At 41.4% G+C, this 15,430-nt stretch overlaps 1 protein-coding gene across 1 annotated transcript in view; it reads right to left on the bottom strand.

Annotated features, from left to right (window-relative positions):
- The window catches only part of gcna (germ cell nuclear acidic peptidase), a 37,682-nt gene extending 24,517 nt beyond the window's left edge, over positions 1 to 13,165 (bottom strand). Inside the window, exons 1-6 of the mRNA XM_080188212.1 lie at positions 13,067 to 13,165; positions 12,623 to 12,735; positions 7,579 to 7,801; positions 3,309 to 3,390; positions 2,398 to 2,456; positions 740 to 806 (exon numbers count right to left, since the gene is read on the bottom strand). Coding sequence (XP_080044338.1) covers positions 740 to 806; positions 2,398 to 2,456; positions 3,309 to 3,390; positions 7,579 to 7,801; positions 12,623 to 12,712 — 521 coding nt within the window. The 5' untranslated portion in view covers positions 12,713 to 12,735; positions 13,067 to 13,165. The remainder of the gene's footprint in view (positions 1 to 739; positions 807 to 2,397; positions 2,457 to 3,308; positions 3,391 to 7,578; positions 7,802 to 12,622; positions 12,736 to 13,066) is intronic.
- Between the last annotated feature and the right edge of the window lie 2,265 nt (positions 13,166 to 15,430).

The raw sequence follows: 15,430 nt of genomic DNA on the forward strand, positions 1-15,430 counted from the left end.
AGCTCAATTTTGCAATTCAGATTTACCACAATACAGTAGTAACCCTGGTTGAAGGTAAGTATTTCAAACAGGGAAGTGCAGATAATTCAGTGTTAACAAAAAACTTTGAAAGCAAGTGCATATTGCCCCTCATTTATTAAGTTCACAATTAGTGGAATGGAATTTGACAAAAGTGAGAAAGACTGTGCTGCAAACCAGTTCAACAGTTAATATAAAGCTGGCATACTTCTTCAGCATGGGGCACATGGGGATTCAAGATAAAATGTTGTCTTCAGGTTAAGTGTGGTTAGGGCACTGGGCATACTTGAAAAAGTAAAGATCTATTTTAATCTTTTTAAAGTAATGTGTCATGTGTTGGGAATTTTGCAAATAGATTTGGAATAAATTGTCATCTTGGATTTTACGGTCAGCATCAAAGAAAGTTGGATACAAAGATCTTGCAATGTGGTGAGGATTTCACTTTTCTATGGTTACTTAAATCTGTTGCAACTCAAAGAAATTGCCAGATGTTCACTGAAAATCATTGAAATCAGTGGGGACCAGATGAAGCTTGGATCAAATTGCTTTTCTACTTATACTGAAGTAAAGAGGCATGAAGGGTACACTGCATTTCCAAGCTGACAGAAGTCAGGTCCAAGAATTAAGACTTTTTGATCATCTTGTCTAAACTTCATTTTCTACAATAATTAAGTTGATGTGAAATTCCCATTTTCAGCCAAACATTCAGCCACTTACTCACCTGTTATCATTTTCTCTCCAAGCACTGTGCTTCTGTGGTTTATTCAGTGTCCTTGTATGCATCAGAACTGATGGAGAACAGAAGAGGGCAGGTTGATGGTAGCATACAAAATTAAATGCAACATTAATCCCTCTCAATTCTTAATGTTCAAATTCCTTTCTGAAGCTGCAACAGACATATGTAATCTAATGACCTCTGCTGGAAACCGATTTCTTAAAATTGAGCATCTGTCTCAATGTGGACCATTATGGTGCATACAGTAACATAGCAAAGCACAAGAAAAAGTAAACTATATTTAGTTCATCTCACCACACAAAATCATAGAATCCCTTCAGTGTAGAAAGGTGCTATTCGACCTATCAAGTCTGCACAAACCACAATCCCACCCAGCCCCTATCCCCATAGCCTCATGTAGTTACCCCGCTTGTCCCCCCACACTAACTGGTAACTTAGCATGGCCAATCAACCTGACCCACACATCTCTGGACTGTGGGAGGAAATCCACAAAGGGAGAATGTGCAAACTCCACAGAGACAGCAACTCAAGCTGGGAATCAAACCCAGGTTCTTGATGCCTAGGGGCAGCAGGGCTAACCAGCCACTGTGCTGCCCATCAAGCAGCATGGTTGCACTTAACCATCTACCCGATCAAACACCTAATTCTGACAGGTTATTTTTGTCCCACATATTCCTCATTCTCTGCAGGAGTAATTAAATCAGAACCTTCCATGCAGTCTTTAAGGCTTAAACTTCATGTCCCTGGCTCTCACGTGTGGTAATCTGAAATTATGAGGGTTCAATCAAACTTTTCCCTTAATGATTTTGAATTAATTTGATTCTGATAACATTCCCCAGAATAAAGGATCTGTGCTAAACCCGATCTTAACTCTTATGTTCCAATGAGAAGTTTGTTTCTCCAGCATCTTTTCATAACTATAGCTGCCCATACCTGGCAATCTGCTACATTATTATTAATATCCTTTGCACAAGTAACAGCTCGCAATACTCAAATCGTGATCCAAGCAACATTTTGTACAAATTGATCAGTTTATTGATCACCTATTTCCACCTCTGTAACATCACCCAGCTTAACACACCTGCTTCTGAAACCCTCAAATCATGCCTTTTGTCTTTAAAACTTTTCAATGTTTCTAAGGTTCTCATCATTGTTTTCAAATCCGTCCATGGCCTCACCCCTTCCTTTGTCTGCAATCTTCATCCCACACCTTCAAGATATCGGTGCTGCTCTAATTCTGACTTCTTGTGCTTCCTTGATTTTAAATGCTCCAACACTGCGGCCATGTCCTCAGTTGCCTATCCCCAAACTCAGGAATGCCCTGTCTACAGTTTTCTACCCTGCTCTCCTCCTTTAAGATACTTCTCAAAACTTAGGTTTTCTGATGAAGCATGTGGTACTCAAGGCCCATGCCTGAGATCTTCTAGGCTCCAGATCGAACATACGATCAAGATGCCCATTGGGAATTTGTGGCAACCCAACGCGCTGAATCCACAGGAATTGTCCAGGAAGGCTGAACTTCTGATGAGCAATTCGAGAGTCCTCAACCTTTCCTCATACGACAATGCTCCAATCTCTAAAGTCGATTTTGTTGCAGACAGAGGTAAAGCTTAAAAAAAAACATGTTTTAAGGTACTACTCACATTTTTCGTAATTTTCATCTGCACTGGAATCGGTGCTTAGTTCAGAATTATAACCAGATCTGATATGAACAAAACATGAATAAACTGACATTGTAATAATTCCTGCATCTAGAAATTCATAGCACAGAACTACATTGCTGCCTTTCAGATGAGGTATTACACCTCATCTGCCTTCAGATAGGAACAAAAGATCCTGTGCGCTAATTTGTAGAGGAATGGGGATCTTTTTCCCCCAGTCAATATTTATTTTCAAATGAACAATTATCAGGTCACTTCACTTTGCAGTTTGTGGGAGCATGCCAGACAATTTGGCTTCCCAATTACCTACGTTACAATGGTGGCTACACTTCAAAAATGTTTCTGGCTTGAAAGCACTTTAGGATGTTCTGTGGTGTTCCTATGAAAGATGCTACAAAAACAGCAGTCTTTTATTAAACTCAATATATTATATAACTTAAGTTGTAAGAGTGTAAACCACTTCCTATTTAAAAGCTGTAAATGGATTCTGTCGCCACCACCGTTTTAAGTTAAGAAGTGAAATGAACCGCTATGTAAAAAAATTTTCTGCTCCTTTGGTTAACCTCGGTTATTACATCAGTGACTAGTAGAAATTATCTTTACTACCAAGGCCTTCACAATTCTGAACCTAATCAGAATTCTCATCCAGAGATCCTTCTGCACATTATACATGACAAATCTAACGTCAATATTTTGAGATAACTCGAGCAGCAATTGAGCACCCACTCCACAAGTATTCGTATATTCTTGGACAGGTCAAAATCATAGGAAAAATGGCCAACTAAGTACTTGGTGTAAATGCTTCATCTGCATATGACAGAAAACATCCCAAGTTACTCTTCCCAACTGGGCCTATTGAAATAGAAGCTGCTATGACATCCCCAGTTTTGTACCTTTTGTTTTTAGTCTTTGAGGCCCATCTTGATGTGGAATCTGAATTAACTGGTCTCGTCTTGGTGACATTCGAGAGACTGCCTGTAAGGTTTGAGTAAAAACAAGACCTTGGATTAGAAATTTACAACAATGTTAACATTAAACAAACCCATTCAATTAAATATGCAGTACATCTTTCAAAAAAATCTATTTAACTATCTAGCAGTGAGAGTTGATGGTGATATCATGGAAGAGAAACGGGGGCAGAAGGGATAAAGTAATATTGTATACACAGTTGCCTGTACACAATCTAAGAACATAGACATTATTTTGTATTTTTAAACAGTCCTCCTCTCAAAATCGCTAAACAATTGAAAAATCAAAACAGCCACCTGAAGCCAAAGGTTGGCTCCAATTTCTGTCAAGGAAGAAAAACTGATCAAGCTCATCATTAAAGCAATGCTAGTCCCTCTTCTCGGCTAAAAAGCACATTTTCCTACTTTTGCTGAGCAAATGTACATTCTAAACTTACTGAGGGCGACAACATTCAAATACCAATGATCACAAATTTTAGTCTAGGCCACTCGAGTGACCAAGCTCTTGCATGTCTAGTCATTGTTTTACATTCGCAACCTAAACTCAGCTCCAAGGTTGGAAGGGGGAAGAAAGAGAGAAACATCTACTAAAAGATTCTTTTAAAAATTCTGTCCATCCTGTTATCTCATTTCCTCCAATCATAGCATACTACTCATCTCTGCAGCATTATCTTGTGTACAAAGGGTAGACAAAAACAAGGTTAAAGAGTGACTTAGACTTAATTAGACTTAAATTGCAACCCTACTTCAAATCAGATTTTGCATATTATGAACTTCTAACGCCCACATTTATAGCTACCCATGTAAACTTACCACCCTCCAGCAAGTGCAGATGCTTTCAGAAAGTGTGCACGAAGTTAAAATCTTTTGTGCCCTTGCTAGAACATTCACAATATTCCTAGCATTCAATACTCAAAGTTTTAAGCTCCACTGAAGACTGAACCAGTTTTATGTTCAAGTACTATGTCTCTTATAAAGCCCAGGATCCCAATACCTTATTAACTACTTATTTCAGTTTGCCCTGCCACCTTCAACAAATTTTGCTCATATATCCCTAGGCCCCTCTTCTGCATTCTTTTTCACAATTGTTCCCCTTATTTTATACTGCCTCTTCAAATCCTCTTACTAAAGTGTACTACTCATGCTTCAATCCATTAACTTTTTAAATGTGACATATCTGCCTATTCCATCAGCCTATATTTAACTTCAAGGTTTATTATCTTTCCTGCAGTAATTGCGAGTTTTGTGTCACAAATTTTGAAACAGTGCCCTGCACATCGAATTCTAGACTGCCATTAGTATGAATCAAGAAAGGCAGCGCTCGAAATACTAAGCCTTGGGGAACTCCACAAATGTAGTTGCATTCCAGAAGAGTGCAATGTTAAATGAAACAAAATGTTAAACAAATCAGATTCTTCCATTTACAATGTAAAAGCTGTTGCAGAGTAATTTAGAAATTAGTATTTCAACTATGCAGTTGAATATTTTAATTTATATTAAATTTAGCCATACTAAATTCTCCCTCTAAGCCTGAACTGGCACCAGAGTGCAGAAACTTGGGGATTTTCACAATAACTTCACTGCAGTGTTAACTTAAGCCTATTTGTGACACGAATAAATAAATAAAAATTATGAAGAAAATACCCTTTTCATCACCACTTGTCACCCTTGCTCGCAACTCAGTTTCAGGAGAGGCAAGTGAGAAAAGTGGTGAGCAGAAACTAATTATAAAGTGTCATTTCATTTGCATATATAATAATTTAGGAATTACAGTATTTCAACCACAGGGTTGAAAGTTGCTATTGACCATTTTATTCTATGGCTTTCAACTTTGCTGGCAGGTCTGTTAAGTGGCGTTTATCAAAAGCCCTTTGAAAGTACAGGTACATTACATTACCTAGAAACCTCTGACCTCAAAAATTTAAAGAAATTTAGTTAAACACAATTTAGCTTTAGCAAATCCATGCTAACTTTCCTCAATTAATCCAAGTGATCTTTTCTCCAAATTATAATTTCTGCAAGTTTTCTCATCACCAAATTTAAATCAATTGGCTTGTTGTTGCTTATCCTTACACTCTTCTTTTCAAACAAAATGAATATTTGGAATTCTCTTGTCGTCTGGCAATCTTGGAAGAACATGGCTAGTGCCTCCTCAATTTCCATTCCAATTTGTATATTACCAACTTTTAAAAAATACACACCTATAAAGGTCTCCTAGATGTGTTTTTATATTCGTTGCCAGCATCATATTTTCTCATTTACCCTCTAAAGGCGAATGGAATGTTGGCCTTTATAGCGAGGGGTTTAGAATATAAAAGTAGGGATGTCTTGCTGCAACTGTACAGGATACTGGTAAGGCTGCAGCTGGAGTACCATGTGCAGTTTTGGTCGCCACACTTGCGCAACGGTATTTTGGCCTTGGAGGGAGTGTAGAGGATGTTCACTAGGCTGATACCAGAGATGAGGGGGTTGGACTATGAAGAGAGACTAAATAGACTAGGTCTGTACTCGCTGGAGTTTAGAAGGCTGAGGGGGGATCTTATAGAGACGTATAAGATAATGAAGGGGATGGATAGGGTAGAGGTAGAGACATTCTTCCCGCTTAGAAAGGATAGCAGGATTAGAGAGCACAGCCTCAAGATAAGTGGGCGGGGAGGGCGGGGGCGGGGGAGAGAGATGACTTCTTCACTCAAAGGGTGGTGAATCTCTGGAATTCTCTGCCCGTTGGTGGTGCAGGCTACCTCGCTAAATATACTTAAGTCACGGGTAGATAGGTTTTTGATAGGCAAGGGAATTAAGGGTTATGGGGAGAAAGCGAGAAAGTGGAACTGATCCACTTCAGATCAGCCATGATCTTATTGAATGGCGGGGCAGGCTCAAAGGGCTAGATGGCCTACTCCTGCTCCCACTTCTTATCTCCTTATGTTTAATATTCAGACTTGTATAAATCAACCTGACATTTGCCATACATCCATTTTTTTCCTCCTTCATCTTACCCAGTTTCTTTCATTCTTCAAGGAGTTCTGGCTTTGTTTGCCCGATTTCACCTCCCCCCCCACCCCCCGCATGGGTATAGACCTCAATTACACACAAACCGTCTCCACGTAAAAAGGCTGCATATTGTCTAGTTGCAGTTTTGTCTTTCAATCTTTGATTTCTATTTATCTGGGCCAGATCAGATTTCATTCCAGTTGGTTCACTTCCATTTTATTATTTTTACTCTAAATTGCTCCTTGCCTTTTTTCCAAAGATAACCTAACTGTTGAATATTTCCCTACTAGCTCTGGATCCACCTCATTGCCTCAAACAAAATTCAGCAATTTTTGTCAGGCAGCAAACAGCGATCAACCAAATTGTCCAGAACAGTTAACCATAGATTAGAATCCCTTCAGTGCAGAGAGAGGCCATTCAGCCCATCGAGCCCGCAGACTCCTCAAAACTGCATCCACCTCGGCCCTCCCTCCACCCTTGCTGCATAACACCACACATTTACCATGGCTAATCCACCCAACCGACACATCCTTGGACTGTGGGAGGAAGCCAGAGCACCCAGCGGAAATCCTCGCAGACATGGAGAGAATGTGATAACTTCACACAAATAGCAACCGAAGGCCAGAATCGAATCCAGATCCCTAGCGTGGAGACAGAAATACTATCTACAATGCCACCATGACACAAAAACTTTATTGACCCACTGCCGTTTGCCTTCATATTATAAACTGGGACAGAAATAATGTCCTTTCCCGGTATAACTAAAGCTTTGCAGCTCAAGTTTCCTTGCAACTTGATTCTTTTGGCCTGACATCTCTTTAATGAAGAGAGATGTACAGATGTCCTCCTCGATAAGCACTGTCACCCTACCTCTCTTCTTTCCTGGACACCTTGTAGTCAGGAATAGTTAGTATCCAGTTTGGCTTCGTCATTAAGCTTTCTGATTTTTATTAAATTCAAATTTCACTATCTGCCATAATGGGATTCAAACCACAGTCCCCAGAGCATTACTGGTCCAGTGACAATAACATTATACCACTGCCTCTTATATTACATTGGATACCTCAGTATAGAAACATGCTGAATGTAACAAATGCTAGAGTTAATCCAAAAAAAGCACTGAATTACACCTGCTGCTCAATGTCATCATCATCACTGGGGTCCAAGATGACTATAGTTCCACAATAGTTCTGCGGCTTCTCACCTACTTTCTGTGTCAGTGCACATTCATTACATCCTTGTTGCCTGTTTTCTGGAGTAATAGCCGGTGATAATTCAGCCTCATCTTCTGAGCTAGACAACAACAACTTGCATATACATGAATCGCAGGCATCTGGACTCTCCCCCGTTTCGGGTTCTAAATTAATTGTGGCACCTTTACAACTATCTTGCAGGGGTTGCCTGGACTTCGCAATTCTTTCCTGAAGCTGAAAAACAGTAAAACAATGCAGAAATCGATAATTTTAAGGAATGGCACAATAATAAAACACTTATATCAAATAACACAGAACATTGACTCCAGTGCTAAAATAATGGAGATATCTTACAACTTGCTAAATGATAGTTTCCACAATAGACCATGAAGTGGATCATGCAACTTTGTTGATTTACATCAACTGTTAAACTTGGATGTGTCTAAGATCAAGTTGCATAGATATATTTTTAACTTGCAAAAATACTCTAATGCACTACAAAACACTTAAGTCAACCAAAGAAAATATTAAGAGGGATAACAAAAGCTCGTTTATAGTGAATGACAGGAAGAGTCCTCAAAAGGAGTGAAGAGATTTAAGGAAACTTTAAAACATGAAACTTATGCAGCTGAAAGCAGGCACCAATGTGTCTCAATGACGTATGTACAACCGCCTGGTGTTAAGAGTTAAGAGGTTGCAGCATTGGAAGAGATTACCAAGATAGGAAGAAGGAAGATCATGCAGGATTTAAAAAACAGGATATAAAAATTCACTATTTCTCCTGATACATCCCTGACAGAAATAGTAGGCTTGAGCAAAGCAAGCAAGATAAACCAAGTGGTTATGGGTAAGATGACCAAAAAGTTCTGTTCAAATTAACTAAAAACTGCTGTTGATGGAAAGCAAAAACTCTAAACAGCTTATATATAAAGAAGGTAATGATTTTCATTAACTATCTTTTGGAGTATGAAAAAGGCACCAAACCTCCAGTATTTGGCAACATAGGCATTAAAGACCATTTAGAGGTCATGTTAATAATTGCAACAGAACTAAAATAGGCAATTTTCTAGAATTAGCCATGCCTGAAATACCATCCTCAATTTTAACAAATCATGCTATACTAAACAGTTTTTATAATTCAGGTCAGAAACTCCAGTGACTTACGAAGTCCACCTGGATCACAAGTTTTGCACTTAGAATTTGGCTAGGATAAACATATGTTTCACCTCAGGTATGATTCAAATGACCCATTTGGGAGTTTTTATCAAAGATAAGAAACATAAGAACATAAGAAACAGGAGCAGGAGTAGGCCATCCAGCCCTTCGAGCCTGCCCCGCCATTCAATAAGATCATGGCTGATCTGTCGCTGCTCAGTTCCACTTTCCCGCCCTCTCCCCATAACCCTTAATCCCCTCTCCTATCAGCCCCTCCAGTCTGTCGAGCACCACCTCTCTAGTAACAGTAATGTCATTAAGACCCTCCAGTCCTACCACCTTTCCATCGTTAACACCCGGCAAATTATTCACGTCCTCCTCCGTGAAGACAGAAACAAAAAAGTTATTCAATACCTTAGCCATATCCCCATCCCCTACCACTAGGTCCCCTTTCTCATCCTCTAAAGGATAATAATAATAATAAGAATGTAGTTAACATATACAGCAAGAAAATAACCAGTAACTCAATTACGAATAAAAACAAAACAACTACGATAACGTATAACTCTCAACAAGTATATCTAAAATGTTCCAATCAAACAAAACTTCCCATAGACAAAACCCTTTCCACAGGTTTAACACAGCAAAGACTAGTGCTCACGTGATACTGGAAGCGAGTCCTTTGGTTAGAGAATTGAAAACCCAGACTTCTCAATCTTGTGACTTCTAGCAGTCCACTGGATATATCCAGAACAGCCTCCCAAAACACCAAGGAGACACTCTCTAGGTAAGCTAGCCACTATCAGCAGATTTTCCATTCCAGGTAATCTTGCTTTCAGCTAACTAGTAGAATTTCCAAAACCAGGGGGAAACACTTATTTTTAGCTTGGTATCCCTTCTAAACTCCAATAGCAGCCAGTCAAACAAAAAGTGAAACCTTAAATTTACTGGGAAGAGATAACAAAAAAATGTCCAAATGCATGACCCACCAACCAGTCTTCCTCCTAACAATGCAGGGTCATAAATGATTTCAGAATAAAAATAAACAAACCCAATTTAAACTCTGAAGGAGCAATAAAAGGACTCCAATAGACAACTTGGTAACGATGAAATAAGCTGAAGCTGCAAGAGATGCAGAGAGCTCGATTTAAAAAAATATTTCTTAAAGGTACACTAACACCTGACAGTAGAGTTTGCAGTTCCAGAAAAATATTTGCCATGGAATCCTGACATCTCTACTCCTTTTTTAAGCATAAAGCTGGTGAACTCAAACTCAGTTGGATATGCCAGAGAAAATATTTCAATAAACATGAAATGGATATTTGATTTGTCACCATCAGCCTCAGGACTCTTCTCTATCCCCCAAGCTCCATAGGGCTAGTAATTTCTCAACAGGTAAATTGTACAAAATACTTTCAGGCAACACAGGAATACGAATAGGCCATGGAGTTCCTCAAGTCAGTACCAAACAGTTAGATCATGATCCATCTGTACTCAGCTCTACCCATTTTGGTTCTATACATGCTCACTATTTTGCTCAACAAAAATCTATTACACGTGGATGTGATTTTTCTTTGGGGGTAGGGGAGCCCCTTTATGCAAAATGTTTTCATATATAAAAATTTTCATCCTTGCTTTCAAATCTCCAAGGTCCCATCTCTCCCTGCCTCTATAACCATCATGTGGAGTTGCCAGCGTTGAACTGGGGTAAGCACATTAAGAAGTCTCACAACACCAGGTTAAGGTCCAACACGTTTATTTAGTAGCACACCTTTTGGTGTGTCACTCCTTCAAGTGAGTGAGAAGCTGTGTTCACAAACAGGACATCTCCAGCCACACTATCTTTCGAGCGTTTAAATTGTAGCCTCTTGAGGACACCCATTTAGATCTCTCCACCACTGCTGACTATAGCTTCAGCTATCAAGGCCTTAAACTTCTGTACCTCCCTCTCCTCTTCAGATGTTCTTTAAAATCCTACCTCTTGAACAAATGCCCTCATATCTCTGACTTACGGTCAAGCTTTGCTTTATAATACTCCTGAGAAGCACCTTGGACACTTTAATACATTAAAAAGGAGCTAGATCATAAAACTGTATCTAAAAGATACTTGTTCTGGAATCCCCACCAGGGGACGTAGGATTGGTAGCTTCTCTCAATCATCTCTTTCAATTACCTTAAATTATCTTAATCTTCCCCTCAATTGGCTCTCCCCTTAATCGCCAAATGCAAGGGCATACAACTTATGGTTCTTGACCTAATTATTTGGCTGACAGTATAAACATATTGCGAAGTGCCTAATACAGGGTAGGGGCATTAATAACAAACACAGCTCTAGAATTCTGAATTATAGTTACAGACAGTAAAAAGTCTGACAACACCAGGTTTAAGTCCAACCGACTTATTTGATAGTAAACTCACTAGCTTTCGAGGTTTCCCTCATCTTTAGGTGAATGGAGAATTCTGGCCTCAGACAGAGCATATAAAGCACAGACAGTTTACAGATTACTGATTAGAACGCGAATCTTTACACCTACCCTGCTGTTCAAGTCCTAAAGTGGCCGACAATGTGATTGGAAGGAGCACTGATCACAGGTTAAAGAGATGTGTATTGTCTCCAGACAGTACAGTAAGTGAGGTTTTGCAAACCCAGGTAAGTCACGGGGGTTACAGATAGTGTGACATGAACCCAAGATCCCTGTTGAGACCGTCCTCATGTGTGCGGAACTTGGCTATCGGTCTCCGCTCAGCGACTCTGCGCTGTTGTGTGCCATGAAGGCCACCTTGGAGAATGCTTACCCGAAGGTCAGAGGCTGAATGCCCATGACCACTGAAGTGTTCACCAACAGGAAGGGAACAGTCTTGCCTGGTGATTGTCGAGGTGATTCTAATCAGTAATCTGTAAACTGTCTGTGCTTTATATGCTCTGTCTGAGGCCAGAACTCTCCATTCACCTGAAGAAAAGGGAAACCTCGAAAGCTAGTGAGTTTACTATCAAATAAATTGGTTGGACTTAAACCTGGTGTTGTCAGACTTTTTACTGTGTTTACCCCAGTCCAACGCCGGCATTTCCACATTATAGTCATAGAGGCCCAACTTGGTCATGCTGCCCTTATTTAAGACCCCTAAGCTAATCCCAAATGCCCGCATTTGGCCCATATCCCTCTATAGCCATCGTACCCATGTAACTATTCAAATGCTTTTTAAAAGATAAAATTGTACCCGCCTCTACTACTACCTCTGGCAGCTTGCTGCAGATACTCACCACCCTCAAAAAATTGCCCCTCTGGACATTTTTGTATCTCTCCCCTCTCACCTCAAACCTATGCCCTTTAGTTTTAGGCTCCCCTATCTTTGGGAAAAGATATTGACTATCTACCTTGTCTATGCCCCTCATTATTTTATAGACCTCTATAAGGTCAGCCCTCAGCCTCCTGCACTCCAGAGAGAAATGTCCCAGTCTATTCAGCCTGTCCTTATAACAATCCATCAAGTCCTGGTAGCATCCCAATAAATCTTTTCTGCACTTTTTCTGGTTTAATACTATATTTTCTATAATAGGGTGACCAGAATTGCACACAGTATTCCAAGTGCGGCCTTACCAATGTCTCGTACAACTTCAACAAGACATCCCAACTCCTGTATTCAATGTTCTGACCGATGAAACCGAACATGCCAAATGCCTTCTTCACCACTCTGTCCACCTGTGGCTCCACTTTCAAGGTGCCATGAACATGTACCCCTAGATCTCTTTGTTCTGTAACTCTCCCCAGCGCCCTAGCCTTAACTGAGTAAGTCCTGCCCTGGTTCAATCTACCAAAATGCATCACCTCACATTTGTTTAAATTAAACTCCATCTGACATTCGTCAGCCCACTGGCCAATTGATCAAGTTCATATTCACCTGGGCTTCAATGGCATTCAGACCACCATGTTGTGTCCAACCAAGTCGACCAGCTACGCGGTGGAACAGGCTGCGTGTTTCTTCGTCCATTTGGGCAATGGTCACCTGTAATACTATTTGCGTTTTATCAAGAGATAAAAATGAACATTTAGAACCAGCCTATTTTAACACAACATCACGTGCACATGTTATATGTTCAAAGGGGAAAAAAATGCAGATCAATAGCATAAAAAGCTTGCATTCACACAAAATTTGCAAAGTTACTTTCTGGAAACTTCGCACAGAATGAGAACCCAAGTCTAGCACTGTCCGTCCAGAAAACATTACAGTCGCAATGATGCTTTACAGTATCTGACGCTCCAAAACAAATGGTGCGAGCTCACAATTCCCCAGGTAATTAATTCTCAATCAGCAACTTCAATAGGAGGCAATGAATAGACTAACCCCTAAAACCGCCACCAAAAAGAGAATATTAGGAGCGGACGTGAAATCATAACTAGGAACAGAGTTCTTAATTACTGAGAGGAGAAACTGACACCGCGGATTTTGGGTAAATATCCTCAGCTTGCGAGTGCCTGGCAGTAAAAGTTGGCGCAGCGCCGGCACACAAGAAGGACGGCGGAAAGGAGACTCGTGGTGCTCCGCCTCACTCACTATTACCTACGGATGTGGCTTTGTGAAAAGTTTCCAAATTATAAACTGCACACAGGAGAGCGCGGAAAAACCGTTAGTGCAAAGGTCAAGATTTGAATTCAGAGGCGCCTCCTCTGCTGCGCATGTCTCATTACCAGCCCCGCCCCCGGAGACCACGTGACTAGACCAATGGCCATGCTTGTCGCTCGCGGCGAGGGGGGCTTGGAGCGGGGTAGTATCTCGACAAAGGCAAGGTTGTGATTGAGAAGATAATGACGTGGAAACGTCGGCGTTGGACTGGGGTAAAAAACCTGTTGGACTTTAACCTGGTGTTGTGAGACTTTTTAATTGAGAAGATAGTGAGGCAGAGTGTACAAGTGCAGAGTTTAAAGGTTATTTATTAGTGTCATAAGTCGGCTTACATTAACACTGCAATGAGATTACTGTGAAAATCCCCTGGGCGCCATGTTCTGGTGCCTGTTCGGGTACACTGAGGGCGAATTTAGCGTGGCTAATACCCCTAACCAGCACATTTTTTGGCCTATGGGAGGAAACTGGAACACCCAGAGGAAACCCATGCAGATACAAGGAGAACGTGAAGACTCCACCCAATCCAGGAATGGAAGCCAGGCATTGTGAGGCAGCACTACTATCCACTGTGCTGCCCCCATATAACTGAATATGATTGCTACCCAATGTTTGATGGGAGGAGGCAGTACTGAATCGACAGTGTAGCACAAAGACACCAAAGAGGAGCTGGATGCTATCAGTGTCCTCTATTATAAGAACATAAGAAATAGGAGCAGGAGTAGGCCATCTAGCCCTTCGAGCCTGCCCCGCCATTCAATAAGATCATGGCTGATCTGTCGTGGCTAGTTCCACTTTCCCGCCCTCTCCCCATAACCCTTAATCCCCTCTCTTATCAAGAACCCATCAACCCGCTTCTTAAAAATATTTAGCGAGGCAGCCTCCACCACTTCAACGGGCAGAGAATTCCAGAGATTCACCACCCTTTGAGTGAAGAAGTTCCTCCTCAACTCCGTTCTAAACCGCCTCCCATTTATCTTGAGGCTGTGCCCCCTAGTCCTACTGTCTTTTTTGAGCGGGAAGAGTCTCTCCACCTCTATCCTATCCATCCCATTCATTATCTTATACGTCTCAATGAGATCTCCCCTCATTCTTCTAAACTCTAACGAGTACAAGCCTAGTTTATTCAGCCTCTCCTCATAGCTCAATCCCTTCAACTCCGGTATCAGCCTAGTAAACCTCCTCTGCACTCCCTCCAGGGCCAAAATATCCTTGCGCAGGTGCAGCGCCCAAAACTGCACACAGTACTCCAGCTGCGGCCTCACCAATGCCCTATACAGCTGCAGCAAGACCTCCCTACTTTTATATTCAATCCCCCTCGCTATGAAGGCCAGCATCCCATTCGCCTTCCTGACCACCTGCTGCACCTGCAAGCTGGGTTTTTGCGACTCATGCACAAGGACCCCGAGGTCCCTCTGCACCGTCGCCTGCTGCAGTTTTTCGCCACGTAAGTAATAGTCCTTCCTACCATTCTTCCTACCAAAGTGGACCACCTCGCACTTGCCAACATTAAATTCCATTTGCCATTTCCTGGCCCATTCGCCCAGCCTATCTAGATCCATCTGCAGACTCTCCACACCCTCCGCACAATTTGCCTTTCCCCCAATCTTGGTGTCATCAGCAAATTTCGACACCCTGCACTCGGTTCCCTCCTCCAGATCATCTATATAAATGGTAAATAGCTGAGGCCCCAGCACCGACCCCTGGGGCACCCCACTAGTCACCAACCGCCAATCCGAATAGCACCCATTGACCCCCACTCTCTGCCTCCTATTTGACAACCAATCCTCTATCCACGCTAACACCCTACCCCCAACTCCATGTCCCCTGACCTTCTGCAATAACCTCTTGTGAGGTACCTTGTCAAACGCCTTCTGAAAATCCAGAAAGACCACATCCACCGGCTCTCCTCTATCCACTGCCCTGGACACATCCTCATAGAACTCCAGTAAATTTGTCAGACACGACTTCCCTTTAATGAAACCGTGTTGCGTCTGCCCTATCAAGTAATTCCCTTCAAGATGCCTCGCAATTTCCTCCTTAATGACGGATTCTAACATTTTACCTACCACAAACGTTAAACTAACC

Source organism: Carcharhinus amblyrhynchos, chromosome 4 (assembly GCF_965287045.1).
Source record: "Carcharhinus amblyrhynchos chromosome 4, sCarAmb.v2.hapA, whole genome shotgun sequence".
Lineage (NCBI taxonomy): Eukaryota > Metazoa > Chordata > Chondrichthyes > Carcharhiniformes > Carcharhinidae > Carcharhinus > Carcharhinus amblyrhynchos.